This window comes from Siniperca chuatsi, linkage group LG11 (assembly GCF_020085105.1).
Source record: "Siniperca chuatsi isolate FFG_IHB_CAS linkage group LG11, ASM2008510v1, whole genome shotgun sequence".
NCBI classification, from domain to species: Eukaryota; Metazoa; Chordata; class Actinopteri; order Centrarchiformes; family Sinipercidae; genus Siniperca; species Siniperca chuatsi.
Genome location: NC_058052.1, coordinates 19570095 through 19597604, shown reverse-complemented (window position 1 = coordinate 19597604; position 27510 = coordinate 19570095). Strand labels below are relative to the sequence as shown.

The 27510-nt window shown below is 38.8% G+C and overlaps 1 protein-coding gene across 8 annotated transcripts in view; it reads left to right on the top strand.

Annotated features, from left to right (window-relative positions):
• Positions 1-27510, top strand: part of ryr2b (ryanodine receptor 2b (cardiac)) — a 70932-nt gene that overhangs the window by 11338 nt on the left and 32084 nt on the right. For 6 of the 8 annotated variants that reach the window (XM_044214762.1, XM_044214765.1, XM_044214763.1 and 3 more), the window contains exons 18-62: positions 907-1148; positions 2080-2272; positions 2558-2777; positions 3017-3121; positions 3243-3346; positions 3555-3638; positions 3889-4048; positions 4342-4489; positions 4792-5000; positions 5772-5946; positions 6150-6358; positions 6546-6732; positions 7079-7211; positions 7917-8031; positions 8348-8508; positions 8797-8956; positions 9189-9275; positions 9581-9807; positions 10104-10317; positions 10423-11034; positions 11187-11387; positions 11608-11719; positions 11832-11969; positions 12406-12682; positions 12863-12977; positions 13213-13345; positions 13650-13753; positions 14363-14498; positions 15155-15341; positions 16275-16383; positions 18504-18624; positions 18847-19016; positions 19541-19761; positions 20258-20348; positions 20459-20599; positions 21312-21475; positions 21749-21827; positions 22053-22142; positions 23169-23306; positions 23439-23516; positions 24141-24216; positions 24355-24478; positions 24799-24914; positions 25350-25426; positions 27302-27423. In XM_044214762.1, the coding sequence (XP_044070697.1) occupies positions 907-1148; positions 2080-2272; positions 2558-2777; positions 3017-3121; positions 3243-3346; positions 3555-3638; positions 3889-4048; positions 4342-4489; positions 4792-5000; positions 5772-5946; positions 6150-6358; positions 6546-6732; positions 7079-7211; positions 7917-8031; positions 8348-8508; positions 8797-8956; positions 9189-9275; positions 9581-9807; positions 10104-10317; positions 10423-11034; positions 11187-11387; positions 11608-11719; positions 11832-11969; positions 12406-12682; positions 12863-12977; positions 13213-13345; positions 13650-13753; positions 14363-14498; positions 15155-15341; positions 16275-16383; positions 18504-18624; positions 18847-19016; positions 19541-19761; positions 20258-20348; positions 20459-20599; positions 21312-21475; positions 21749-21827; positions 22053-22142; positions 23169-23306; positions 23439-23516; positions 24141-24216; positions 24355-24478; positions 24799-24914; positions 25350-25426; positions 27302-27423 (7065 nt within the window). Of the gene's footprint in view, positions 1-906; positions 1149-2079; positions 2273-2557; positions 2778-3016; positions 3122-3242; positions 3347-3554; positions 3639-3888; positions 4049-4341; positions 4490-4791; positions 5001-5771; positions 5947-6149; positions 6359-6545; positions 6733-7078; positions 7212-7916; positions 8032-8347; positions 8509-8796; positions 8957-9188; positions 9276-9580; positions 9808-10103; positions 10318-10422; positions 11035-11186; positions 11388-11607; positions 11720-11831; positions 11970-12405; positions 12683-12862; positions 12978-13212; positions 13346-13649; positions 13754-14362; positions 14499-15154; positions 15342-16274; positions 16384-18503; positions 18625-18846; positions 19017-19540; positions 19762-20257; positions 20349-20458; positions 20600-21311; positions 21476-21748; positions 21828-22052; positions 22143-23168; positions 23307-23438; positions 23517-24140; positions 24217-24354; positions 24479-24798; positions 24915-25349; positions 25427-27301; positions 27424-27510 lie in introns of those variants that run through there. The other 2 variants (XM_044214761.1, XM_044214767.1) reach the window with 2 other exon arrangements.

Below are 27510 nucleotides of genomic sequence, written 5' to 3'. Positions count from 1 at the left end.
CATCTACTCCTCGCCCACCACATTTTGTCAATTCTTCTAGATGCTCTTTTTCCTATTCTTTTTTTTATCCATTCTTCTTTCCCATTTTTATCCAATCTCTTATCTCATCTTAAAGTCATTTTTCTCTCAGTGTTCTTTTCCCATTCTCTCAATTCCCTCCTTCTGTCCTCATGTCTTCACTGTCATGAGAGTTCTGTCAAGGGCATGGTTAGTGTCAATATATGAACTGGCATTTATTCTCCAGACGCCGTCTTGGCCAGACTTAATTCTAGCAACATGATTTTCTAGTCCACATACCTCTCCTTATTGTTTCTCACACTCTGATTCCAAATTTTCTCTGGTAATTTAGTTTCAGCATTGATATTGTGAGGTCAAAAGGAGAACCTCTACAAGAGCCTGGTTCTGTATTTGTTCATTCATTTATATATTTATAACAATGCAATGCTGTGCCCAGCACAAAAAATCAAATCAAACAAGCATCTAAAGAGACAGTCTGCTTATTAATTAGATATTCAGGTCAACGATTCTCTTTGATACAACTAAAAAAGTCAGTGTTTAACTCACTCCAGTCATACAGTACATACCCCCCATCCTACCTTTCCAACTTAGCACCTGAATGGCGATACATTTCTCCAAGATTTTCATACACTGCATTTAATTCTCCTCTTTTCTCAGGATGTCCTGCTCTCCTTATTTTTTTTTTCATGTAGTAGTCATCATCAAATTGCTGTTCAACATTTCTTGAAATTTCAAAGACCTATATGTCTTTGAAATTAATATTATACTAAAAAACATTATAATTAAACCATATATAACTAAATCTTACCAAAGAAAGGCACCATGATATTCTGTCTTTTTTGCCCTTTTGTTTGTCTTTGGTACTCTCTGTACATTACTCCACCACAGCATGAGGCCAAACATCTTCTTGGCTATGGGAGAAGATTCAGCCCAGCATCGGCGGTGGTACTATGAGCTGGTTGTGGATCATGTCGACTCCTTCCTCACATCTGAGCCCACACACCTGCGTGTTGGCTGGGCTTGCACTGAGGGCTACCAGCCCAGGCCCACAGGAGGTGAAGGCTGGGGGGGCAACGGAGTTGGAGATGACCTCTGCTCCTATGGCTTTGATGGGCTTCACCTGTGGTCAGGTGAGAATGTGATCAATCAAGAAATACAAGATTCAGTGTACAGTATAAGTACTGCTGGGGAAGTCGCTCACTGAAATATGTTTGCATGTATAACCATATTTCAGTTTGGTTCAGTTTAGTTTTGTCAGGGCCCACAATAGTGAGCCGTCACAAGGTTTTACCAATCCTTTAGACTTTACCTGTGATCTAGGAGTGCAAGATATCTATAAAGAGTACAGACCAGCAGAAACTGTCAGCAAAACAATGTAAACATACTCTACATATACACACATACAATATAGATAGAATATGGGGTGTCATATCACTTCCACAGGAAAGATTTATAAGAAACACCAAAAAATTATAAATGACCCAGCATACAGTTTTGATTGTATTTTGTAATCTTGAATTCCTTCATAAACTAAGGTAAAGAGACTACATGATAGATTTACAGGCAAGTTTAAAAAATGTATCTCAGTGCATTTAATTTAGTGCCATAAAAGGCACACATGAGAGATTTACCGTGCCTGAATAAAAGTATCAACAAACAAAATGCAATAAAATAGATACATTTTTAATTTGTCTGTTTAGAAAACTCTCAGCAGCTATTGAAATAATACCCGTGACTGCCATTGTTCAGCAACATTTGATGATCCAGAGAGAGAATATATTACTGCTTGTTCCTTTACGCCTGCATAGAGAGAAACTGGGAGAGATGATAGTAAATCAACAGCAGCAGCATTAGTGATGCTTGCAGTGAGTGATGCAGACATACTTTTAACAAAGATTGGGGTTTCATTTAATAAAGTATGGTAAATGTTTCAGTCTTCCAGTAATGCGTTGCTGCATTTAAATGCTGTCTCATTTTGAGTTGAGGTGAAGCTAACAACAAACAATAACAGTAGAAATCTGAACAGGGATGACTTTAAAGGCTGTCTCTCCTGAATCTCAGGCTGTGTGGGACGCAGAGTGAGCTCTCCCTTTCCTCACCTGCTGAAAGATGATGATGTGGTCAGCTGCTGTCTAGACGTCAGTGCTCCCTGCATCTCGTTCCGGGTCAATGGTCTACCTGTGCAGGGCATGTTGGAGAACTTCAGTGCTGATGGACTTCTTTGTCCTGTGGTCAGCTTCTCTGCTGGAGTCAAGTCAGTAGTGGAGATATGTTTTTGTTTAACTGGCATACATGGCTCAAAAGTTAATTTTGACTTAACATGCTGTATTTAATAATACTTGGTACTTGTTTTCAGTAAACTGTCTCTTTTCTACAGTAAAGAGTATAATAAATAATATATATAATAAATGTTAAAGATAAGTCAAAAGTTTACTGAAACATGATTCTTATTAATTTTTGCCTCAGTTCATGCTTTTGTCTCTGTAAGGACCTTAATAAATATAGTAAATGCCTTCATTGTCCCATTTCTGGAAATCAGGGTTCGTTTTCTGTTTGGGGGAAGGCATGGAGAGTTTCGCTTCTTACCCCCACCAGGTTTTGCTCCATGCTCTGATGCTCTGCTCCCGAGAGTCAAGCTGAAGGTAGAGCCATGTCAGAAATACATCTTGGATCATGGAGAAGGGAAACAAGAGCTCATTGGCCCCTTAGTAGCTGCCACTCCAGTGACCTTTACTCCCGCACCAGTAGATATCAGCAAGGTAAAAGTCAGCATAGTCAAACAGATTGTATTCACAAATCTTACTTTTATTTTATTTTATTTTATTTTATAATTTTGAATTGCTAACTTATTGTACAGGTAGCTATTTTAGATTTAGGAAAAATATATAAAATTGGATACAAGTATATTTATATCCAATTTGAAGTTGATCCTTTTGGTTGAAATATACCATATGGATGTATTTTAGTTACTTATACTTTACTCATATTATTCTCATAGGTGGTATTGCCTCCACAACTTGAGGATATCCGAGAAAAAATGGCTGAGAATATACATGAAGTCTGGGTAATGGACAAGATTGATCTTGGATGGACACATGGACCTGTAAGAAAAGAGAAACAACATCAGAAATTTAATTATATTGCATAAATTAAATAAACTTGACTGGTCCAGCTCGCTTCAGTTTTACTTGCAGCTTAAAAAACCTTTAGTTTTTGTCAAACAGGTGAGAGATGAAGTTAAGAGGCATGATCCCTGTCTGGTGGAGTTCTCCAAGCTCTCAGAGCAGGAGAGGAACCAGAACCTTCAGATGGCGCAAAACACCCTCAGGTGAGCTCTACTATCTGCATCATACAATAGACAAAACTTTTATTCCACTTGATTATTTTGATAAATTTATTGAACATGATCAACAGATGTATGTCAACAGACCTTTTGCTATTTAAATTTTACTCTTAAAACTAATTAGTAATCAGTGTCTGTCTTCGGGGCTTGTTTTCATGATTAGTGAATGTGTCTGTCTGTTTTTCCACTGGAGGACTCTCCTTGCCCTTGGTTTCCACATTGGTTTGACTGATGACCACGCTGAGGAGAGAGTCAAATACATGACATTAGCCACCAAGTATGTAGATGTTTAATATTATGTTTAATTGCATTTTGTTTGGGGCCCTTGCACATAGGAAAGAATTGGGGGGGGGGTTCAGTTTGTCAGGATGGGGCACTGTTGTTTGACTAGGGAGGCTCTATGTCTGATGACTATGAGACTGATACTGTAAAAGCACAACTACATCATAACCAGTCATTTTACAAAACTTTTGAATGTCATTTCCAATCTTGACACACTTATGTCTAATTCTTATCCCCTTTCTCAGGTATGAGCAGCCAAGTGGCTATAGACCTGCACCAGTAGACCTGAGCCAGGTGTTTCTGAGCCCAGCCCATGAGGAAGTGATTAACTTGCTGGCAGAGAATGATCACAATGTATGGGCCAGAGAGCGCATCAAGCAGGGATGGACCTATGGAGCCCAACAGGTTTATGTTCTGTGCTGTATTACTGCATTGGTCAGGCACTGCTGAGTAGGAATTGCATTTGAACATCTTGTTTTCCATCATAATATTGTATGTAGTATTACTCAAAACTAGTCTTCAATTGTTTTCAGATATTATTAAGAATATAGCATATGAAAAATGATTCCCTGTACATTGTCTCTCAGTCACAACATAGAAATGCACATAGCAACAACATGCTCCGGCAACACAAACATTGATACTGTTCTCTGAAAAATATAGTCACCCATTTTTGCTCTTTGCATCTGTATTTTTAGGATGTGAAAGCGAAGCGGAACCCGTACCTCGTGCCCTACAACCTTCTTGATGAAAGGAGCAGGAGAGTGGGCAGGGAGAGTGTCAGAGAGGCTGTCTGTACCCTGCTGGCCTACGGTTACAGCCTGGAGCCTCTCAACCAGGAACGGAGTATGTCTCAAAGCCCTATCATTAATCTTATCAGTTATAGCTCAGTTCATTTCACTTTTATTTATTGTAACCAGCATAAGATAATGATGAACAATGAATGTAAGATGAATTAAGATAAGGCCCTGTTTTTTATCAACTAAACTAATGCAGAGTATTAGTGGCACCATTTTACAGAGTATTTACAATATTGCAAAATTTGCCAACGTTGTATTGCAAAGATACTCTATTTGAATGGGAATTGAATGCAAATCAGTTATTACTTTAGCAGATAACCAGATTTTTTCTGTTTCTTGGGTTTACAGCCACATTATCAAATACATGTCTCTTCTCTGCTGAGAAGTGCAGAGTGTTCAGACCAGATAAGTCATATGCTGTTACCCGGGGGAAGTGGTATTTTGAATTTGAAATGGTAACAGCGGGGAATATGAGAGTGGGCTGGGCCCGACCAGGCTGTACCCCAGATAAAGAACTCGGCTCAGATGACCAGGCCTATGTCTTTGATGGATTTGAGGTGAGATATTTAGATTTAACAGTTCTTAATATGGCCACATGACAAGTTGTTGTTAAAACAACAATAAGCCTAAATCACAGTGTGACTTGTTAAAGCCCCAGTGTGAATGTTGTTCTTTTTGTCATAATAAAACTCAAGTGTGTTGAAAAAACATGGCTTTATGTTCACATAATTCTTAGACATTTCTTGATTTACTCTTACAGTATACAGAATTACAATATGACTTGTGTGTTCTGGCTGTGTGATCATTAGTGATGCCAGAGGATGTTTTGGAGAGCAGACAGAGACAGAACTGTGGCCCTATGCTAGTCTGTAAAATAACCGTCTAATGAGAGGATTTAAAATTAAGCATTAAAAAGTCCAACAGAATAGAAAGTCCAACACTTAAGATGCACATCCAGGCAATATCATCTGAATTCAACTTGGTGCTTGACCAACAACACAGCTGTTCACAATTACAGCAAAGCTGTAATTAAGATGTGTAACCCTGATTAAACAATTAATGCGTTCAAACAGTACCAGTTTCTGCTGGACTAATTCCACATTTAACATCAGTACACAAAAATGCATTGTTATACTTGCCAGTATGTAACACATAGACATAAGCAAAGTATAGACACTGTAATCTGCTGAGCTGAGTCTGATGATCCTGTTATAATCTTATCTCATCCTGTGCTGTGTTGGTTCTTTTGCCTCTCTTCCTGTTCTTATGTGAGGCTTTTACACTTTTCTCTTTTTATTTCTAACTTCTTGTCTTCCTATTGCTTTCAGGCTCAGTGGTATCATCAGGGCGTTGAGCCCCTGGGACGTCCATGGCAGAGAGGCGATGTGGTGGGTTGCTTGGTGGACATGGCTGATCGCACCATGATGGTCACGCTCAATGGAGAGGTGCTGTTTAATGACAGAGGATCGGAGCTGGCTGCCAAGGACTTTGATATCAGAGACGGTCTGGAAGAGTTTTTGACTTTATACAGTGTATTGCACAGACTTGATACTGTCTACTAAACTGAAAGATAATAAATCAAGATATTGATTTTTTTAATGTGGCAGTACTATCCCTTTCTTGAGAAAGTCCAACCTATATCCAAGACTTAAATATATTTATCAGACTGAAATTGTTTTCATCTTGTTTCTCCCCATATTTCCCAGGCCTGTTGCCTGTGGTCAGTGTTGGGGTTAACCAGGTGGGGAGGCTGAACCTTGGCCGACAAGTGGGCTCTCTGCAGTACTTTACTGTGTGTGGCCTGCAGGAGGGCTATGAACCATTTGCTGTCAACATGGGCAGAGACCCAGCCCTGTGGATGAGTTGGAAACAGCCTCAGTTTACCTCCATGGTGCCTGATGATCACAATTTACAGGTTAGTTTACCAGTCTATAGGCTTTCTTTTACCTAGTAGCTTGGTTAATATGTCTTTTCAAGCATGTAGTATGGTGCGGTATTTTGTGCAATATTTCGATACAGGCCTCTGTGGGACCCAGGGTTGCTTATAGCACAAGTTAATAGACAACACTGATCCTGAGAATCTTGTTCAAATCTTATTCAAGGTCACTAGAGTCAGTGGCTCAACAGATTCCTTATCCAGCCTGAGGGTCTCTCAGCGACAGTTTGCACACCACTGTGGCAGCAGTGAGATGGGCTTTTACCGGCTCAGCATGTCCATCGAATGTGCTGCCATCCTCACTAGGCCTGCGGGGGGCATGCTTCCAGTGGCCTCCAATTCTCTCTCTCCAGGTTCATATGACATCATATCATATAATATAATATACAGTATGTTCAAGTTAGTCACATAGAACTTGAGATGACTTGACAAAGGACCACAATAAGGACTTGTTTGCTTTGCCATAAGCTCAGACAAGAGATAACATTACCCCTGATACAGCAAGTAAAAATTATGGAGCTATTACAAGATGAAAATTGAGTGAAATAATTAGTGTGAGAGATCTGGATAGCAGTTCTTTTAAATTATCCAGATTATCCACTATCCAGATTACTGACATTCTACCATTATGACCTTGATGAGTTGTTCTGCTTAAGCTCCCCAGGGCCCTGCTGTAAATAATTCTCGTTGTCCTTTTAGGAAGGAAAGAGCAGGAGGAGGTAGACTCTGACTATGAAGTGCTTATGAAGTCAGCCCACAGCTTTGCTGGCTCAAGAGATGAGCTCAACCATAAGGATCATAGTCAAGACAAAACATCAAGATTGAAACAACGGTAAGTAGTAGAGAAACTAAAATTGGGATGATATGTAATGAAATGCATATAATTTGAAATATGGAAGAGTAAACACAAAAGCTTGAACATTTGGATCATTAGTGTTACTTTAGTTAGGGTAATAATGTACCAGTTGTTTAGAAATTATATGTATTGTATATTGTATTACATGTTTGTTCATATTTGTCTGCCAGGTGATTAAAATGACAAAAGCATGGTAATGAATGAAGTTTTTCCAAATTAAATGACAGAAACAAAAGAAAAATAAGATTTTTAAAAGAACGGTGTAGTCCCTCATTTGTCCAGGAGTGTTCTATCGTAGAAACGTTTCAGTCGTAGTCAGTTTCCATGATGGCCCAGTGATTACTGGGCCATCATGGAAACAATTAGGTCAGTTTCAGGTGAAACTAGCTCATCAACAGATACTCAGGTAGATTCCTTCCCGAGGGCAGGGCTTATGCAACACAGGGTAGCTTAAATTTCTAGTTCCCGTCCCATTTTTTCACAATTGAGAATGACTTCTGGATGGGAGCCGAAACATTTTGATTCTGAAAACAGTGTCCAGATGACTACGACTGAAACCTTTTCAATGATTTTTAAAAGAAACAAAGATAGCAAGCAGGATCACTGTCTCACCACAATCACAATAAATCTGCAAAGTTCATTGTGCTGTGTACAAATTCACGTGTGTTTCTGTTCTGTAAGGTTCATGCTGAAGAGGACTAAACCAGGCCTAGTCAGCAGCAACTCATCTGCACGGCTTCTAGAAGATGTTGTAGTAGACAAAGATAACTATGATCACCTTATCCAGAGCTCCAGAGTAAGACTTTAATTTTCTCATCTCACTAGATAACCACAGAACATGCAAAAAAGTCAACACTATTAAGAAAACCAAATATTTTGTACTGTTATTTCACTTAATAATGCTCATACATAATTACAGACAGACAAAATGTATTTGGACGTTCTGCTGCCTCAGAGTGCACTAAAATGAAACAAATTACACTTATGGGCTTATGCACATGCATTGTGCTTCAGCTCTTTGCTGGTAGTTGCAATTACCAGCCATAGTAAAAAACAAAAAACAAAACATATAATCCAAATACCAATGACACTAACTGACCTCTCTGTTTCAGTATTATTACTCAGTGAGGATCCTTCCAGGCCAGGAGCCGTTCAATGTGTGGGTAGGCTGGGTGACCTCTGACTTTCATCAACATGACACGACTTTTGACACTGACAATGTCCACACTGTGACGGTCACCCTTGGAGATGACAGTGGCAAAGTCCAGGAAAGGTTAGTATACACCAAGACAGTTAATATTGTTTAAAACACTAATTGCAGTTAGAGGTGATGTTGTTATGATTATCCTTCTAACACCATAATCACCATAAACCAGTTATGAAATTCTTTTTACTGTATAACTGAAGAACGTATTATTATTACTGAACTTTAATGCTATATTAACTCTTGTGAAAAAATGATTCCATTGTCCCCTTACATTCACTGGTGCTTCTTTTGAGTTCTCATGACGAATTATTAGCAAACTGCCAATTTAAAAAATATCCTGATCCTTTTGCACAGTGTGAAACGGTGTAACTGTTACATGGTCTGTGCTGGAGAGGCAACAGGCCTGTCTCAGAGTCGGAGAAGTGCAGGGTTGGAAATTGGTTGTTTAATCGACACTGCCACTGGACTGCTCACCTTTACGTCCAGTGGAGTGGAGATGGCCATCTTCTACCAGGTAGGTCACACAGGAATGTATTTGATTTGCTCATGCTAATCAGTATTTTTTGTTAAATGTAATATACATTTAATGTTTATATTAATCTAAATTTAATATACATTAAACCTCATATTGAGCTATGTATATTACACTTGGGAGAATAACTTACTGAAGTAATTATAGTGAGTAATTTTAAACCGGGAGCATTGCATTATTAAACTGAGGTAGTACTGTTTTCACTGCTAATCAGGTGGAAGCCAGTACAAAGCTGTTTCCTGCTGTTTTTGTCAAGCCCACCACCAGCAACATGTTTCAGTTTGAACTGGGATGCATTAAGGTAAAGGAACTTTTAATTATTAATCCTATCGAAGACATTAGAATGTTGTGTTTTTTTTTCACCCATGTCTGTTTGTCAGCATTATATAAAAAAAGGAACATATTTAAGAAATGTTGTTAAATGTTGACAGATTGGATCAGAAATTAATTAGGTTGCAGCTTGGTAGGTTAGTGAACAGTTCAGTGTTGAGACGTTTTCCTCTCTGTGAAGTATTCTTTTAGTCAGTTTTTCAACCTGTTTTATTCTTTATAAATGTTTAGTGATCTGTTGCACCACTCCCTGTATTTGTTTTCCTCTCGATCCAGAATGTGATGCCACTGTCAGCCGGTTTTCTTCGCAGCCAAAGAAGGAATGCCACTCCTCAGTGTCCTCCAAGGTTACAGGTCCAGCATCTAAGCCCAGTTTCATGGACCAGAGTACCAGACCGTGCTTTAAAGGTGATGGTGGATCGGCCAGATGAGTGCCATGGCTGGAGAGTCCAATGCTCTGAGCCCCTGCAACTCATGACCCTTCACATCCCTGATGAAAACAGGTTAAAGAGCAGGAATGAATGTGTTTTTGGAATTGGGCTTGCAGATTTAAGTGCACAGGAAGTGATGCATGTGTTGTTTAAAATGTTGCTCTCATCCCACATGTCTCTTGTTCCAGTGTGATCTGCAAGCACCAGGCAGCACACATTGTTTAGTGTATAACATCAAAAATGCAACAGACTATAGTTGCGTTTGACCTTTTTTCCAGGTGCCGCCATTGTGCCAAATTATTAACAGAGCGTTAAATTGATCTTGTGCAAGCAACAACACTGAAATTGTCTTTACTTTTTACGTGTAGGTGTGTTGACATTTTGGAGCTGTCGGAACTTGATGACCTTTTGACCTTTCACCACCAAACTCTCCTCCTCTACGGCTCTTTATGCGCCCTTGGAAACACCAGAGTTTGCCATGCCCTCTGCAGTCACGTGGACCAATCCCAGGTCCTTCATGCCATTCAGAATCCCCACCTCCCTGGCCCACTCCGCTCTGCATTTTACCAGCTGCTTATTCAGGTGATTGCTTGCTTGCTTGTTTTTCACTAGGTAACATTCATTGACAACTGGATAAGGAAACTTTGGTCTTTGGAGAGAAAATAAATTAGTATTCTTGTTATTTAGGTTCACCTCAGCAGCCACACCACAGCTTGTCTCATGATGAACCACGAATACATTGTGCCTCTGACTGACCAGACCAGAGAAATCACCCTTTATCCCAGCTCTGCTAATGGTGTTGCTGGGCGGAATGGTATTCCCAGCACTAGCCTTAACACATCCCTTAAACCACGGATGCATTTCTCATCTCCTTGTTTTGTCAGGAGTGATCGGTTGGAAAGAGATTGTGCAGTTGAAATAACATGCAGAGACAGCCCAGAAATCCCTCTGGACATCTTGAAGAACCTGACTGTGGAGATGCTGACTAGTGGAGTATGGGCTGTGGCTCAGGGTGTGAGGGATCCTGTAGGAGGCAGCATTGAGCTTCTGCTGGTTCCACTAATTAGACTGTTCTACACCCTACTGGTTATGGGGGTATTTGGGGAAGAGGAGCTAGGGAAAGTTATGAGACTGATAGAGCCGAGAGTCTTCTCCATAAATGCCAAAACCCCAGAGGAGGAAGAGGAAGAAGAAGTTAGTGATGATGAAAAAGAATGGAAAGGGGGCAACAAAAAAGTAGACGACACTCCTCAACAAGGACTTCTTCAAATGAAGCTTCCAGAAGCTGTTAAACTTGAGGTGAACGATCCAACAGATTTCTGTGACGTTTGTCTTTCTTCTCCTTCCATTGGATGTTATTTTTGGATTAGCTTCAGATGCTGTGTTGTTATATTCCTATAAGCAGTTTAAAATTATTCATAAAGGAAGATTTAATACATTTCTTTCTCCAGCTCTGCCATCTGCTGTCCTACCTGTGTGATTGCCAGGTGCGCCACAGGGTAGAAGCTGTGGTTGCCTTTGCTGATAACTTTGTGAGTCAGCTGCAGGAGAACCAGCGCTTTCGCTACAACCAAGTCATGCAAGCACTCAACATGTCCGCAGCACTCACTGCACGCAAGACCAAGGAATTCCGCTCACCTCCACAGGAGCAGGTTGAATGGGCTGAAGTGAAATGATTATTTATTGATAAATTATGAATGTTAGCTATGAAGATTAAGGTATAAAATACTGAGTTGTGGTTTTTGCTATGTTCCAGGAACTGTGCACTCTGAAAGAAAAAAACATTAAGAAATCCTGGGTCATTATGGTTCACAATATAAGTGTGGCATTTCTTTGTCTATACTGTCGGTGTTATCTATGACCTGTCTTTAGATCAACATGCTGCTGAGCTTCAGAGAAGATGAGCAGCAGGAGAACTGTCCATGTCCAGTGGAAATCCAACAGCTCCTGCAAGACTTCCATCACCTCCTCAAGACACACTGTGGTTGGAACACTGTTTATCTTTGACTGATTCATTATTAATCTTCACTGTGCCAAGGAACTATGAAAAAGCCCTGAGAAGGCACTTTACCCCGATTACCTTATTGTTATTGCAGACATTGAATTAGACAGTGACACAGAGGATGAAGAGGATGCTGAGATGTCTATAAAAGATCGACTTCTTAGTCTAGCGGCGATAGTCATTGGACTGAAGAAGACACCCATAGAAGTGGAAGAGAGACCGCAGAGTGCCAGTAAGTGCATCTATCTTGTGAAAGCCCTTTCTTTTTATCACTTTGTACATTTTGGTTACTGTACTTTCCAAAACGATTGCATTTTATCTCTTTTACTTGCCCTGTTAATTTACCTTTGAACATTTTTTGGTTCAGGACCAATACCATATAGAAACATAGCTGGGTGTTAATAAGAGAGGAGTATGGTAAAAGTGATGACATATCTGATATATCTATTGTAGCAGGTCCAGCAAAATCTTAACTATCTAAAAATGTAACACAAAACTTCCAAAAATTCAATAACATGACATATCCAGTCTTTCGCCATATTGCAAGTCACAAATCAAAGGCTGATAGGACAGCTGACCCTGCTTAATTTTTTTTTTTTATCACAAGGGTAGTAGGGTTCCACACTTATACTTTTATCACTAATTTTCACCTGCTGGTACTTCTTCAGAGTCCCTCAAAAAGCTGATCTCTGAGACGATGGTGTCTTGGGCTCAAGAGACTGAGATGGAGGACCCAGAACTGGTTAGGGCTGTCTTCACATTGCTGTACTGCCAGTATCAGGACCTTGGGGGCCAAATGGCTGGACCCCTCTGCAGAGCCTATACAATCAGCCAGGCTTCGATAGAGGACACCATGGCTCTCCTCTCCTCCGTGAGCCAAATCCGCTCCCTCCTCAGTGTCTGCATGGGGAAAGAAGAGGAGAGGCTGATGATCAGAAGACTAGGGTAGGGGGAGATTTGCAATGCGACATGGGTTTGCTTCTTTTGACACCTCTTGATTATTGTGATCTTGTGTAATTATTTGTATTGATTAAAACACATGCATCATAATATCCTCTGTGGTGTGGAAAGTGTTCTTACAGTTTTTTGTCTTTTTTTTTTTTTGCTTCTTTGTTTTATGTACAGAGACATCATGAATAATAAAGTGTTCTACCAGCACCCCAACCTAATGAGGGCATTGGGGATGCATGAGACTGTGATGGAGGTGATGGTCAATGTTCTAGGAGATGGGGAATCAAAGGTGAGAGATAATGTGTGTAATCAAAGAAGCATGTATTTTTATTAGTTTGATACTTGAACAGTATCAGTATTCCATAGGTCATATTCTAAAGGTGAAGGTTAAAAAAAAGATAAAATGTGTTCTAGCTGACGTGCATCATTAATGGGGCCTGCAATAAAGTTTGTTTATTTTGTACCATCTACCTCCTCACATTTTGCTTTCCTTTTATATCCGTGCATTCATTTTTTTTTGTTAGGAGATTACCTTTCCCAAGATGGTGTCCAGCTGCTGTCGATTCCTTTGTTATTTTTGCCGCATCAGCCGCCACAATCAGGGAGCCCTGTTTGACCATCTCAGCTACCTGCTGGAAAACAGCAGTGTTGGACTAGGTAAATCTTATTCTCTCACTTTTCTGTGTCACTGTATATGGAGTATGCAAAGTAACAGAAACTCCTATAAAATGTACTGTAATGCATTAAAATACAATAACCCTTCATTACACTACAGAACTCGATTTGTCAAGCCTATAACTCTTAAGTTTATTGAGGGAGGTGTTGATTCAACGCCAAATCTTAGGGCTGTAATAACCTTGTGAAGTTAGGATCTTGTCGATAAGACACCCCAATATCCCGACATTATATATAGTTTATGAGTTAGTTAGCGTTGAGATTGTTTTATGCCTTCGTCCCTTAGCTTCACCGTCCATGCGTGGGGCCACTCCTCTGGATGTGGCAGCAGCCTCTGTTATGGATAATAATGAACTGGCCTTAGCATTGAGGGAACCTGACCTTGAGAAGGTGAGTTCATATTCTGTGCCCTCCTCTACAGTACTGCTGTTGTTAGTCTCCATTATGTCATGTATACATAGATAAGTGCTCTGCTCTGTAATGAACATGCCCTGCCATTCAATAGTATTTTGCAGTGTCACTCTCGTTTCACTCATCTCTGTTGTGTTCGGGTGTTTAGGTGTCACTGTCACCTTAGTTTTCTATGTATATAATACTCTCCCTGTTTACTCCCCACCCCCCTCATCCTGTGCAGCCTGAAAATGCACATATGGTATAAATTTAAGTAACTGACTATAAATCTTGAAGAAAGCAGTCTACGCACATAGCTTTCTTTGTGTCAATAATACTGTATATTTAGGTAGGTGACATGCAGCAGTACATAGCTATAGTGTCAGATGACGACAATTGAGCAACAACTGCATATATGTCACCACGTGCATGACAACAACTGATGATTGCAAAACTGAAATCATATTTATTAGTTCAGTTTATAAGAAAGGCATAATGACAACAGAGATTCAACCTAAGGAAAAATACTTTTGTCTTTACTGTACCTCATTATTTGTATTTCGCTGCAATAACCCAGTATCTGTAAAACTAATCTAATCTTCTATGCAGGTGGTTCAGTACCTTGCTGGCTGTGGTCTCCAGAGCTGTCCGATGCTAGTGGCTAAAGGCTATCCTGATATTGGATGGAACCCTGTTGAGGGCGAGCGTTACCTGGATTTTCTACGTTTTGCTGTCTTCTGCAATGGTAACCTGTTAGTTCTACCCAAAAAAGTTAGTGACCTGTGGTAGCTTAAATGACAAAATATCAAAACACTGGTGTCCAAGTGCCAGTTGTTTGCCAAAACTCTGCTTAGCATTTCTGTAGACATGCATGTTATTCTGATGATTCCAGTCAGTTTGTCATTCAAAATGTACTTAATTATATAAACTTTACTGTCCCATTACTTTGACTTGTAACCTATTCAGGACATTTATCACTTCTTTGATATTTGCTACAGTGCTAGAATAGTAAGAGCAAAAAAAGTTAAAAAGGTACAAGAGACTGCATCATTTCATGCTGCCAATTAAGTAAGCTATTTGCAATAGAGGTAATTAACTCTCTGGTTCTTCTACTATTGATTTTTCTTACTCTGAAGCAGTGCCCTTTCCATACCATGTGCCTCTCAGTGATTTCAGCTGTACCTGTTTTCTATGCAGTCTATGAGCTGTACATATATTAACCTGGGTAGCATTATTCTATTATTATTATTATTATTATTAATTACCTGTCTTATGAATTCAGTGAGAATCTCTAAGAGAAATAGGTTCTAAAACAAACAAATGCCCTCCCACATACAATCCACAATTGTATCCAGTCCACCGATGGTTAGTCTTTATCTTCTGTGTGTTTCTTGATCACAGGTGAGAGTGTAGAGGAGAATGCTTACGTGGTGTTGAGGTTGCTGATTCGTCGGCCTGAGTGTTTTGGCCCTGCCCTGCGAGGTGATGGGGGAAACGGTCTCCTAGCAGCCATGGAGGAAGCCATTAGGATCTCAGAGGACCCTTCTGTGGACGGACCTTGTACGACCTACCAGTCCAACGTACACATGTATGTGCAGACACATAATTTAATATCTTAAATCAGGTATTAATATCAATTTGATAATGCTGCATACACATTTACTATGATTCAAAGTAATGTTAACACTACAGATTGCAAACAATTCCATAGTTTTAGTGCATCACTTTTTTTAATATTTTGTGTTGTAGAGAAATACTCATCAGTTTCTATAATTTTTTATTTTTATTTCTCCATTTCTGCTGTATCGCTTTCTCACACCAATTTGTAACCTCATTGGTTGTGCATTGAAAGTTCATTGGCAATGGGGAATCAAAGTTCAAAATGATTAAACTTAACCAGCGTCAAGAGATTTTGTATATGGAGAAGGATTGATTTGACAAAGATTTATCAAATATACAATGAAAAAAAATTATATTCAGTTTATTTAATGTAATTTATTTATTAACTTGTTTTCAAACTGTTTGTTTTAAATACAGACACTGGAAAGTCACCTAATGTAGTGATACACTGTATTTGGGTGTAAGCCTGTTCAGCACTGTTTTCTTATGCCTTATCATAATAAGTCTGAGGAGTAATTTTCTCTCAGGCTTTTTGGAGCATTTCTTGGCTGGAACACAGCATGTCTGTTCAGCCACCCTGCCCTTGGTAAATAGAGGTTAAATAACCTAAATACAAAATTGCAACAATTTAATGACTGATTATTTTTAAGATGCGTCATTCAGGATTTATGTGGAGTGGGAGCATACCGCTGCTCTGTCGGCAGCTCTTATATGTCTATAACTGTCGGAATTGTAAATAAATCTTAAGGTAATTAGAAATTAGGAGGAAAGCTCTTATCTTGCCTGGTTAATGGGCTGCTTTATTTAGAGATAATCAATCATTTGATTCTGATAAAAATCCTTAATGATTTATTTTAGTTCATGACAAGCTTTTGACCGTTATGATTGTTTCCTGTAACAGAGACATTGTCCAGGACATTTATAATGACCTCATACACATGGGTCATGCCATCATGACCTTCTACTCAGCCCTTATTGACTTACTGGGACGCTGTGCTCCAGAGATGCATGTAAGTGTTTTCAGCAGCCCTTCTGCATCAATATCCACTGATGTTTCAAATAATAAAGCCTAATGGAGAAAGTTTATAAACTGCTTTTTAAAGAATGAGTAGGATATACTGTGCGTATGTGTATATATAAATAGATAGATAGATAGATAGATATCAAACTTAATGTTGTGTTAATGTTCAAATTACTGTTATTGTGTGTTGTCCAAATATGTGGACAAATTATATTTTCATGCTTTGGCAACATTGTTTTTGAAACTTTCATTCCAATAAAGCCCATTGAATTGAAACATTCAATGAGTCACCACCCCCTATTAGTAGACCTATACAGAACATAATGAAGTATAAACAAACAATATTTATTGAATAGCATTTTCTATAGAATCTTAAGATAAGTGAATATTAACATTAACGCAAATAAGACATTGTAGAAAATAAAATACAACAGAGCTTTGGCTCTTCTGCCTGGTAATTAGTCCAGTCAATAAATTAATTTAAAAGTAAATATTTAATCAATAGTCAGTCCATTGCTTTCCATCTTGCATTAGTCCAGAGTTGTAACTCAACCTTGAGAAACTAGATAATCATTCTTGTTTTAAAATTATGTGCACCTCTGAGGAGTGCCATCACGCCCATATATTGTCTTGACTGGTTCCCACAGAGGTTGCTGCTGGAAAGCACAAGTTTCCTTTTGTGCATGCGCATATGAACGCATGTTCACGCGCGATGCAGTAGTGTTTTCTGAGCTGCAGTTTATAAACACTGTTGCCTGTTGGCGTTTATCAAACGTAATAAATAGTTCTATTTCACTCTCACTTTTGTCAGGCACAATGTCACAGAACACTGCCATGGAAGTGGCTGGAAAAAGATGCACTGCCCAGCTAACGTTAGCAAGACAGACAGACTAGAGAGAGATGCACTGATGCTAACTTTAACACATCAACTTAACGTTACTGTTATTTGCCATCAAACTTGGAGAGGAGAGAACACAAGTTCACCTGATTGCTGTTCCTGCAATTCACTCTCATTAAGTTATTTTTTTTTTTCTCTTTTCATGACCAGAAGGATAGTTCTGCTTCATCCTCTCAAGGAATTTGTAAACATTGACACCTGCTTTGACACGAGGGGGAGGCAGGGCCCTACACAACTTGCATAGTGAGCGTATAGGGCCAAACACACACACCAATTCTCGCTCCCTCCTGGTGTTTCACATTACATACGATGATGATTTTAAAAAACAAAATGAAACAAACAAAACTGTGGGCACATTTGCAAGTCACACTGGTGCGCCTAGTTATAAAATTTAGTAGCACTGTCTACAAAATTAGACTAAATAGTCGCAATCTGGAGCCCTGCTTGTACTTTTAGACATACAACTGAAACATTTAACTATGGGTATTTGCTTTACAACAGATTTACTGCTTCAATAGCAATGATAACGGTATTCAGCTTGGGGAGTGAGCATGTGTTAACATAAGTCCCTGATAAAAATTACCTTTTGAAAGAATTTGATTTATTTTTTTCCTAATACAGTGGCATTGAAGTGCAAAGGCAAAACAAGACGAGGCAATTTTTTGTGTCACAAACTTTCAAACTTTCTAAAAAATTTTACAGAAGTCCCCATAAATCCACTAAAACATTTTAAATGAATCATTTTGATAATGAAAAAGCAAAAAAAGTAAAGGTTTTTCAAAAGACAAATTAACAGAACTACTCACTTCAATCAGGGGATGCATGAGACTGTTATGGAGGTGATGGTCAATGTTCTAGGAGACAGGGAATCAAAGGTGAGAGAGAAATAAAAATTTATATTGATAATATGGAGAAAATGTGTGTAATCAAAGAAGCAGGTATTTTCATTAGTTTGTTACTTGAGCAGTATCGGTATTCCATAGGTCATATTCTAAAGGTGAAGTTTAAAAAATGTTTTTCAAAAGACAAATTAACAGAACTACATCATTTAAATAAATCAGCAAGAGTTAATACACAACAATGTTTCAGAAAACAAGTCATCTAAACAGTCTCTACTCAGTTTCTCAACTTTAACACAAGTTACATTTGTACTGTAAAATGGGCTGCAATGATTGACCAATAACAATGTTTTGTTCTGAATTGTTGTCCAGTTGATTCAAGGAGGCAAAGGAGAAGCTATCCGCATCAGGGCCATTCTGAGGTCGCTCATCCCCATTCAGGATCTTGAAGGAGTCATCAGCATCTCCTTTCAAATACCTTCAGTGTCTAAAGGTCAAATGAGCCTACCAGGACATAGTTTCATTGTCCCTTTGACTCTCCTGTCTCGTCACCATTCTGTACATGATGGTGACAATGGTTGAGTCTGGACGAGGGGTCCACAACCCCACAGACAGGGATCAGCACACAAAGCATAGATAAATGTTTCAATACACATTATGTCAATATGACCTTTGGTCATAACATCAAATGTTTACTTTTCGTTTGTTTGTCCAGAAGGTCTGGTGGTTGAGCATGACCTATCCACAGTGTTCTGCCCGGACCACAAGGCAGCTATGGTTCTGTTCTTGGACCGAGTTTATGGCATCGAGAACCAGAGTTTTCTTCTCCACCTACTAGAAGTTGGCTTTCTGCCTGACCTTCAGGCAGCCGTCTCTCTTGACATTGTGAGCAGCGAAAACTTTATTTTTTTGCCTTGTTCACCTGCTTGAGAGATCCAGTGTAACACTCTAGGCATGACCTCTGACTTCATATTAATCCAAGCTGCATCCTAACACCAATGAAATGACATAAGTGAGAGAACTGCACAGACTTACATAAGACTTGGTTGTCTCAATTTGGTGAAAAATTATTTGAGCAATTCACTAAGATCTCTTCTAATAAAGCAGTGCCCTTTCCATGTGTTTTGTTTTCCATACAACTTAATTTTGTGCCTCTAATGAAGTAGATGTTTCAGTATTAATATGCATTTGTAATAGACTTGTTGTGATGTGCACATAAATATAAAAAATATATATAACATTTTCTCTATATAAGTTTTTGATCTCTATGTTCAATCAGAGGAAACTTTGTTTGCATTCCTAATCAAGGTCCCCATTTCTTTTTGTTGCCTCCTCACTCCATCTAATCTGTTTAGTTCCACTTAGTTAATTGGATTCTGTGTAAGTGTAACCTCTCTTTTTCATTGCAGGCTGACTTAAGATCCACTGATATGGCCCTTGCCCTCAACAGATACTTGTGTACAACGGTGCTTCCCCTGCTCACCAAATGTTCAGCTCTCTTCTGTGCTTTAGAGGATCATGCTTTGCTGGTGGATTCTCTCATCCAGACAATCTACAGCCTCTCCAGGGCTCTTAGCTTGACCAATGCTCAAAGAGACACTATTGAAGATTGTTTGTTGGCTGTGTGCAGGTAGGGTTTAGTTGGTATGATGAAGTAACCCACAGAGTTGGGCTTCTGTCTCCACTTATTATTATTGCAAAAAGTTGTTGTTGCCTGCATGATAAGGTTTTTCAGCAACTTGTTGATAAAGTATTGCACCATTAACTTCCTTTATCCATTGACCTCACTGTCCTTTTGCTGTTTGACCACATCATGTGTTGAGAAGAGAAACGACATTGATAAAAAATAATAAATTATTGTTAACTAATGCAGACACATAATTTCAATCTCATTCCCATTCATTATATTTAATGAATTAGTATAAAGCTGGTTCGTACCCAATTCAGATATAGTTTACCAAATTCAATCAAAATGTTAAATTAATTAACATTGTGCCCATGGCATCTCCTCAGTTGTATGTGTCATTCTTCTGAGACATGATAATCAGTCATAAACATGATTCATTGTGTGTGTGTGTGTGTGTATCTGCTCATGTGACTAATTCTGCATTCATTTGTGTCCTCAGTAAACTTCAACCCTCTATGATGCAGCCTCTTCTTCGACGTCTTGTCTTCGATGTTCCCTATCTCACGGAATACAGCAGGATGCCACTAAAGGTGGATATACAAATTGCAGTTGACTACAGTATATGTGAAAATATATTAGTATACCTAGTTAAAATTAATTAATTAATTAATTAACTTTGGTCAATACTTTCATCCACCAGCTCCTGACCAGTCACTACGAGCAGAGGTGGAAGTACTACTCGCTAACTGGTGGGCAGGGTGACCAGGGTTTGGCCTCTGAAGAGGAGCTCCACCTGTCTACAAAGTTGTTCTGGGGTGTGTTTACAGCCTTGGCAAAAAAGGTAAACCATATTGAATACCTGTATTAAATCCAAGATCACATTAAATGATTAAAAATTATAATAATATTTTACTGGAGCACCAAAAAATTTGCAAAAAAAAAAAAGGAATAAATGTTAAAAAAAACATTTACAGTGTAATCCTACCATTGATTTATTGTCTCTCTTCATTTTCCATCCACCGCAAAGTGTATTTCAGGAGAAACAGCAAAATGCATATTTGATTTTTTCCTTTAGTGTACTTCTAGAAGAACCTGAGTGGAGTAAGATATAACACACTTTAAGATTAAGGGATTAAGAGTTAATTTTCCTATCCTAGTATGAAACCTCCCACCCCTAAAAAGAGTTGTTGGAAATGTGAGATATAAGCAATAATATTTTCTCAGTTCACTCTAAGCATGCACCACCTCCATATTTCTCACAGACACTTAACTGACTGATTCAGAACATGAAAACATCAAAGAACTAAGTTCACAAGGTTATTCCATTCCCACTTGTGTTCCACATCAAACAGCCTCAAAAACCAAGCCCACAGTCAGCGTAGCACAGAATTGTATAACTTCTTCAGAGAAAATTTAGAATTCAGAGTATAACTTACTGTATATGCACTGTACCTTAGGTGCACAGTATTTTGGTTGCCCTATTGTAGATTGGTTAGAACTGAAAAATAGCTTCATTCAAGTTTCATACCCCCCTTCCTTCTCCAACTCTACAGCCCTATGAACCCCAGTTATTTAGGCTGTGTGTCCAGTGCCTGGCTGCAGTGGCCAAGGCACTGCCTCCTGACCACATGGACTCAAGCTGCATGTCCCATACGGAGAGAAAAACCTCCATGGATACAGAAGGACACTTTGACCCCCAGCCTGTCGATACCTCCAAGTAAGATACTGACCAGGAATATTTATTGATTATGGACAAAAAATAGCACATGTTGATTCTGGATTTCCTGAAGATGACCTGTTCTGCTCCAGCAGAAGTGTAAGCTGTAATTTGGCAGACAGAGTTAACTTTGGTACAAAGTGTCATATTCAAGAGGTGTTGATATGAACGTTTATTTTCATGCTCTTAATAAATCTTTCCATTAATAATGAGCAGTTGTATCCAAATATATTACTGTGCAATAGAGCTAAATGATATCTTTCCCTGCACTAGCGTGTCAGTGCCAGAGAGACTGGAGTTTGTAGTGAACAAGTATGCAGAGCATACTCATGAGAAGTGGTCACTGGACAAGGTAATATCACAATAATTATTCCTCAAATCTGAACGGCCTGTTATTAACAGTAGAGTTGATGTATGACATCCTTGTTAGGACTGAACCACTAAAGAATACATTTCTAAGAATTTTTTACTTGACAGTGTCAAAACATCTGTCTGTTTTGTGTGGTGTATATAATGTTGATGTCTGCATATTTTCTAATGTGTGATTTTTACTGAATCTGTGTGCTATCTCTGTCAGTTTGCCAATGGCTGGGTTCATGGGGAGCAGCTATGTGAGAACACCAAGGTTCATCCTCTGCTCAAGCCATACAGGGCTCTGGCTGAGAAGGTAGATTAAGAAGTCAGTTTTTATGGTGTGTATGTGTGAATGTACTTCAGCAAAGAAAGCAGTGAACTGACAAATCCCAGAGGCACTTGTATACCGAATGTGTTCTATGTAATATAAAAGATTAAAATGCCTTTGTTCGGGGCCGTGGTTCGTCTTTGGTGTATGGACTGGACAATACACTTCTTTTCAAGTTTTTGAAATATCAAAATAGTTCAAGCAAGTTGTGCCCTTCTGCTGTCCTTTGATGACCTACTAAGTTCAGTTTTACACATGGGTTAATCTTAGGGGTGGGCGATATGGCCCTAAATATCATGATATTTCATGCGATAACGATATTCTTGACGATATGACAAAAATGTGAAAATGATTCATTATTTTTTTATATATATATATATATATATATATATATATATATATATATATATATATATATATATATAAAGAATACATTACATTATTTATTTCTTATTTCACCATTTTAATTCTACTTAATCCTCCACCTTATTGTAGTATTTACTCACTAACTACTTTTCCCTTCAGTTCTCTTTTTCCCCACACTGGCTTGCCCCAACCCTCCTTTTTCTGTTTCTCTTTCTCCCTGTATGTTCACCTGCAATTCCGTTTTCATAGCCATTTGGTGAGCCGCGTGTGGAGGAGGCTTGTTATTAATGACGTAGCCTATCGAAACGATCAAAACCAACATGGTAACCAAATGATATCTGCACCAGCAGGTGCACTTAAAAGCTTTTGATCTTTTGTAACCAAACCACTTCCACTACTGAAGTCGCTCCCCTTTTTGGAACCAACTCCTCCACCGTGAAGCCGGTAGCAATGTTACTTTCGCTTTCAGCCATGCTTGTTGTTGCTCTGCAGAACAGTATGACATCATTACGCCAGCATGTCGGAATGTCGCCATTATCACCATATGATTTTTAAAAAATGATCATTTAAAAAATTATACCGGTATTATCGTGAACGATATAATATGGTACACCCCTAGTTTATCTATATTTCTGAGTTTTACAGGAGAAGGAGGGATACCGCTGGGCTATTAAAGAGACAATAAAGAGTATGCTGGCCTTTGGATGGACCATAGAGAGGACCAAAGAAGGAGACGCATTTGGCATGTATAGCTGTACACGCAGAGTCTCTCAGTCGGGACAGGTATGTGTACTCCAAAGGCCACATTCACTTAGCCTCTGGGCACTGAACATGTCTGTTCTAGTAAAAGTAATCTCATTCATAACTAAACTTCTCCCCTACTAAATTTTACATGTTTTTTGCTGTCTATCTTAGCTGTCTTTTGAAGGAGCATCAACCTTCAGCCCCAAACCTATGGACATGAGCAGCATCACCTTATCATGGGACCAATGTGTAAGTAATTTATTAATTTTTCTGCTTTATACACCATTAAAGTAGGTACAACTTTGGTACTACTTTAATCCTGACGTACTGCAGAGGTGGTAATGCTGGCCTATTACCAGTGTTTTTGTGTATAAGGCAAAGAGGTATTCACTTTGTGTTGCACATCTGAATAATCCAAATATTTTCTTGCATGTAAACAGGATTATTTGGAGTTGTCAGATTATGCAGTCATGTAAATGTCTTAAGTTAATTGTCTTCTAAAACAATTCAGCGACACCAATTTCAGTGCCTGAAAAGTGAAGTGGCCTTAAAAGATAAATCATCTGCCATTGGTAACATGTTTGGAGTGCTGTGTTGTCATATTTGGGGTACAGGACACATTTCCTTGATGCATTTCCATGACAAAGTAGTTTCCTTGTTGGAGAGGTGGGCCTGGACCCTCCTCCTGGTCCATTAGGATATTGTCTGCGTTTTTAAAAGGGAGTGAGAGGAGCTGATGTGTTTGGCCATTATTTAAACTCGCCCTGCATCTGCATCCCTGACTTGAAAAAGTTGGTTAAAAACAACACACTCATGTGCCAGACAGTTGAAAATAGATTTTACTCTATACTTTTCTCCTTTTCTTTTCTTTAGGCTATGGCAGAACAGTTGGCTGAAAACTACCACAATGCCTGGGCTAAGAGGAAGAAATTCGAGCTTGAGAGTAAAGGTACCATACCATGGTGTCACCAACTATTCTATGAAATTTCTTCAAGTCCTCTCCTCTTCCTCTCCTCTCCTTTCCTCTCGAGGAGCACAAAACAGCTAACAAAATTGCAGTGTATTGATGACCTTTTTCTGTTCTCAGGAGGGGGTGGCCATTCAATGCTTGTACCCTATGATACCTTGACTGCTAAGGAGAAGACCAAATTCAGAGACAGAGCCCAGGATGTCCTCAAGTTCCTTCAGCTCAATGGCTACACTGTGTGGAGGTGAGTACAGAATGAGCTGCTTTTCATCTCACAGTGGTATTGCTCTCTTAACATTGTTTGGCAGGCGTCACAGCAATCAGACCCCAGTCTTTGTTTTATTATTTTTTTTTTTTTACTTCCAGTACAGGTCACAACCAGAAATCCAGCACAACCAGTGAAGATAATTGCATTGCCTCTTTATCTTACTACTGCACAATGTTGTCTTGAAATTCTGGAAATAAAAAACATAGTCCACATTATACAGTATTTAAGGTTAGAGCTCACTATCTTTTCAAGCAGTAGTGTTTTATTAGCCCTGTTTGATTTCACTCCCTCTACAGGGATCGGAAGACAGTGGAGATGGACTTTCCAGCCATAGCCAACTGCTTTGGCTACACTCTCCTTCAGCGAATGCTGTCTCACACTGAGGATGCCCAAGAGCACATGCTGGAGCTGGGTAACATTATAGTGTTCATGAATGTAAAGACCAAAACAAAAATCATGGATATAAAATAAAACACATAAAAGAACATCCCACATTATACATCCCACTAAACTATGTAACTGATACTGTAAGGTTTTGAACACATCACTGGGCTTTGTGACTGGGCCTTCAATCTTCATTGAATTAATAATGAGCAATAATGAGCAATAGTCTCTTGAATCCACATTCAAGTCTGCCTCAGGGCAGTTTTGTTTTGAATTATCACAAAATAGTTCAGACCAGGTCTGGGTGTGTGAACCTGTCTTTTCTTTTAAGTGAAATTTATGTAGAAACACAAATTTTATAATGCTAATATTATTCTTATTTTTTAATTTTGTCCGTTGTATCATGGTAGTTTTAGTCTTTCATTGCATAGGATTGATTATTATAATGTGTTTTTCTTTCCAGAGGTGATGCAAGCCAGAGGACCGATTTCTAAAGGAGAGAGAGCGCCACACCAGCAACTGATACATTTTTTCCCCAAGGTTTGCCTCAGATTAATGTGTATCTAAACACTAAAGTACTGTCTGATATGGAATCTCTAACACTGATTTAGCCCCCTTCCAATTAAATTTTTCCAATGCCATCTAATTAGTTTTGTTAGATGGTTGCCATGACCAACCCCCCTAAGTAAAACCCTTTGTGGCTGTGTAATTTATTTAACCATTTTTGAAATCCATGTAGGTGTGTCGATTGCTATCAGGACATCGATTAAAGCTTCCCACACAGTTATGCCTCTAAGGAGGCAGCGAATGAAAAGGGTTTATTTTTCATCAATGGGACCTCCTAAGTCAGATCCAGTCAGCCAAGGCCATGAACAGTCATGCTTCAGACCTCCAACTCAACCACACACCTGTTTGTCTGTCTGTCTGGGTATTACCAGTGCTTTATAAGAAGAGCTAATAGAGTGCAAAATGTTTAACCTCTTTCCCCCACAGGTCATTGTTGGGTCCATCAGACCCTGATAACTTTTTTAAAATTCTAGTCATGATCACAAGACATTCAAATCGGCAGAATTATGGGAACATGTGTTTAACAAGTGATAAACAAGACTTCTAGAGTTATCTATTTGATGTAATGGTGCAGCCATAAAAAATGTGTCTTTGATGTAGCTTCGATGAAGGTCTGGGACAAGCAGGCACAGAATGTATGTGATGTTGTCAAACAGCATGACATTTTTAAAAAGAAATCAAACTTTGAAGCTAGTCAGAGGAAATTTAAAGGGGAATGTGGGTTAGTGGTCGACTGATATGGGTTTTTCAATTGCCAGTGCCGATATTTAGAGAGCAAGGCGGCCGATGGCCAATAACCTTGTAAAAAATACAAGGTCATTATTTGGGTTATAAATAAAAAAACAAAGAAAAGTCACGTATAATTCCATTATTCCTTACACATTACAATCTAATATACATGGTAATCTTAGCCAGTAACATGTTGTTTTTAGATGGAATTATTATAATTAATTAATTAATGAAGTAGAAAAATATATTGGGTTATGCTGTAGATTTCAGAACGTGACTGGTATTTAAGGGACAGCGGGGTATAGTTTGTCAGAAGTGATGTCATTAAACTGCATTATTCTATACATGCAGTTTAATGACTCCATGTATAGAATACATTATTATACATTATTATATGTAACACAATATAGATTTAATGCTAGCCAGTAACGGTTTTAGATCTGTCAAACTCTGTCTGTCATTTAGGAGGGGAGAAACGTGTTAACATTTAGACAAGATGATGGTGACTGACGAAATTTAGGTAAACGTTTATAGCAGGGTGCATGAGAGTTTTAGGCACAGGCAACTTTTTTCCACTTTCCCAAAACCGTCCTGAAGCATATTTTTGTTTGTTGACAGACTCGGGTTATAAGCCAAATAGCCCATCTAAGTGATCAAACAAATTAAAAAGTAATACATTTGTTCACTTGCATTGCACAGCCTGCGCATTCCATCTACCAAGTGACTAGAGAGTGACAACAGTGTGATAGAGTGAAGATTATGTCCTGCGAATCCACTAGTATCATTAAACACTGTGCCAAGTTAGCTTGGTGTATTGAAGCACAGACAAACAGACACACGTACACAAGTGCAAAAACTATATATTAGAAGCCCATAACATTTGTTCCTCAAAACGTTGTTGGCAAGTTGATAATGTTAACGCTAGCTTTTGGACTCCTGTTAACTTAAACCCACTTGTTGAATTGAGGATATCTCTAGCCCATTAGCAAATGCAACCGACTGTAACAAACATTGTGTATCTTATGGGTCCGATTAATTGGCTGACTGATTAATTGGTTGACCATTAATGTGGGTATGTTGATTTATGAAGTGACCATTGGCCATTACTCCATTGAACAGGTTATCCTTCCTCTTTTGGAACAATTTGTGAAGAGACACCATCTGTATTTCCTGTCTACTTCTCTCTGCTCAAGTGGTAATAGAAGCCATGCCTCAAAAAAAGAAAAAGAGATGATCGCAAGGTATGTGTCAGCCCCAACAAAACATACAGTATGTTGATTACACTAGCAGTATTTTAAAATTTTTCATATGCTCTTGCACATTGTATT